The following is a 2,751-nucleotide window of genomic DNA, read 5'->3' as shown; positions in this document are numbered from 1 at the left end:
CGTAGACCACTTCTGCATATTATTAGTTATAACACTCGCTGACTCACTAGTTAGGCATAAGATGACCTGATTAGTCAACATTAGTCCACACTCCTATTTACTTGTTCTTGATCGCCTATTTCACCTTACTATATCATCATAATATTTGTTCAGTCTCTGAAGCTGTATGTTGCCTCCACTGTTTAGTTTTACTCTTTAAAAGGTGCATCACAACTCAAATTTTCTTCTCGCAGTACAGATCATATGAATTTCCAGTTTTCCACACAAAGCAGCATCGATCATTCACGGAAAAATACATTAAACTAATTTATGGTGAATATATTAATTAAAAGTATTTACTGCTGTTGGAGTATTCTCCCAAGTTTTACTTCAATAATGAGTTTTTAGGTTTTTACATTTTCAAAAGATATGCCTAACCCTATAGGAATTCATTTCTTCTGTATAATCACTCTGTACATGGACTGCATCACTTGTCTTTTACTAAAAAAATTTCAACTATCCAAAATCTTGTGAGTGAAACTGTTAGCTACTTAGGTCTAGATAAGCCAAAGGGGATTTCACGAGTTTTCTTGGTTAGACAATGCATACTTATTCGCAGAAATTCCTCAACTAACAACACCAGAAACAGTCAAAGAAGAACAAGCGCATGGCTCATCAGACTGCACATCAATTACAATGGACAATAGTAACATCAATTACAATGGACAATAGTAGACCAGAAGAAAATTTTGTTAAGAACAGTGTTTTTATTTCTAAAGTGAAGTTGTTACATAGAAAATTTAAGAGGGGTTGACAGGGAATGGCAGGTGAACTAAATATTACATTCAAAATGGCCATATATATGAACTATTCATAGTGGTACTTTTACCGGGGTACCTGGATCACGAGGGTACTTCTTTGGGGTGGGACTGGTTTTCAGGCATACAATGGCCGTTCTTTGTCCATACGGGCTGTGAGATTCCACTGGGTACAGACAGGGGTTGCATCAAAAGAATTAATTTAGCTATGTCCATCATACACTTGAGTGGTTGATTTTCTATCAAATTGGAAATAAGACATACCTGGGCATAGTTGTCGTATGGAAGCACCCAATATTTGAATGGCTTTTTCTGCATTCTTTACTTCCATCTGTTCAAATGTACAACATACCGATTGATTAATAGTTCATATCTAGAAACTTAGTTCAAGAAAAAATGGACAGTTGCCAGAGTATTTAAAGGTCCAAACAACATGCACAAGCAAGATTGTTAAACAATTTAAACGGCATTTTGCATATACTACTGATAAATAGCTAGGTTCCTCATTCATGGAATTCTATAATCAAACTTCAGAAAGAACAACTTCAGAAAGAACTGGTTAATAGGTAAGACTTGCAAATGTACAAAAATCTTCATGTGATAGGGAATCTCAAAGACAAACCAAGAAAAGGAACTTGTCACTATGCCATTCTTTCATATCCGGAATATTTTGCTCTTTAGTGAGGCTACATGATCGGTTGATGTATGCAGAACCAAATACATACCTGAGGATCATGACCCTTTGCAGCCACAAACAAGCCACCAACGCGAACCAGAGGAAGACAGTATTCCGCTGACCACCAAAGTAATAAAAATCAACAACTCAATGTAAAGAACGAGTCTTTTCAACAAATCATGACAAAGAGCTTTTCATTCCCACCTAAAATTCTCATCTCCGCAACCGCTCTGGCTACCGCTACATCATATTTCTCCCTGAAGCAAACATCCTGACCCAAGTTCTGTCCTATAGCAAAATTCGACACACTTAGTTTAATGCCAACCAATTTCTACCTGTACGTGTTTGTGCGACCACAAATATTAAAACTTCCACAGAAACACTACCTCTGCTCTTCCTCTTACAATCTCCACATTTGACAAACCAACATGATTAACAGCATGCTCCAAAAACACACATCGTTTGCTCATCGACTCCATCAGGGTCACTTTCCAATCTACACCACCAATCCAGCATCAAGTAATTTAATTCAAACCACCCCAAATATAAAACATATGAAACTTGTAGCGAATATATATATTACCGGGGCAAGCAATGGCCAAGACCAAGCCGGGCAGTCCTGCGCCGCTACCGACATCAATGAGACTGAGATTTCCAAATGAAGCACCGCAATTAGAGAGATAAGAGTCTGTTATGGGCGGTATGATCGCGAGCGAATCGTCAATATGCCTCTCCATTACCTCACCGGCTTCTCGAACTGCGGTCAGGTTCATTCTCTGCAAAGATGATAACAAGTTAACAACATTAATCAATTTTAAGCTCAAAAATAAATGGAGGATTGGTGTAAGAGAGTGAGAGAGAGAGACCTGGTTCCAATCGAGAAGGGTGTCGACGTAGAGATGGATTTGGTGTTTCTGGCGGGAATCCAAGGCGTCGAAGTGGATTGTGGCGGTGGTGGTGAGGGTTTTGGAAGGGAAGATGGGGGTGGGTTTTGAGCGCGGAAGGTGTTTGAAAAAAGTCCCCAGAGAGACTGGGACTAGTGCGCAACGGCTACCCAACAACATCTTGGCGCGCGCCCGTTCTTTGTTTCGCTTTGTTATATATAATGAGAGAGATGGGTTATAACGTGGGCTCTCTAAACTTGGGCCTTCTCCCATTGATGGCTTCTAAATTAAGTTTTAGAACTTTTGTGCTAAATCCCATCTCCAATCGGCTAAATAGAACCTCAAAGATCCAACTTGAGGATACAAATAACTAACTAAGAGCATCTCCAGTAAA

The 2,751-nt window shown here is 39.3% G+C and overlaps 1 protein-coding gene across 1 annotated transcript; it reads right to left on the bottom strand.

The window, feature by feature from the left end:
- Window positions 1-800: 800 nt before the first annotated feature.
- Window positions 801-2,547, bottom strand: LOC101300625 (ribosomal RNA small subunit methyltransferase G-like). The gene is made up of 7 exons (XM_004299541.1): window positions 2,340-2,547; window positions 2,057-2,249; window positions 1,860-1,969; window positions 1,678-1,756; window positions 1,523-1,590; window positions 1,062-1,128; window positions 801-963 (listed from the first exon to the last, which is right to left on the bottom strand). The coding sequence occupies exons 1-7, from the start codon at window positions 2,535-2,537 to the stop codon at window positions 851-853; spliced, it is 828 nt and encodes a 275-aa protein (XP_004299589.1). The 5' UTR covers window positions 2,538-2,547; the 3' UTR covers window positions 801-850.
- Between the last annotated feature and the right edge of the window lie 204 nt (window positions 2,548-2,751).

This window comes from Fragaria vesca, linkage group LG5, assembly GCF_000184155.1.
Source record: "Fragaria vesca subsp. vesca linkage group LG5, FraVesHawaii_1.0, whole genome shotgun sequence".
Taxonomy (NCBI): Eukaryota; Viridiplantae; Streptophyta; class Magnoliopsida; order Rosales; family Rosaceae; genus Fragaria; species Fragaria vesca.
The sequence above is the reverse complement of the archived record's forward strand: the minus strand, read 5'-3'. Positions and strand labels throughout refer to the sequence as shown.

What these genes read in the sequence shown, in the direction of transcription:
- LOC101300625 (XM_004299541.1), bottom strand. Translation starts at nt 2,537, where the DNA reads ATGTTGTTGGGTAGCCGTTGCGCACTAGTCCCAGTCTCTCTGGGGACT. An exon ending in CCCTTCTCGATTGGAACCAG is followed by an intron (nt 2,250 to 2,339) that starts GTCTCTCTCTCT and finishes TCATCTTTGCAG; the next exon opens with AGAATGAACCTGACCGCAGT. An exon ending in CTTGGCCATTGCTTGCCCCG is followed by an intron (nt 1,970 to 2,056) that starts GTAATATATATA and finishes TTGGTGGTGTAG; the next exon opens with ATTGGAAAGTGACCCTGATG.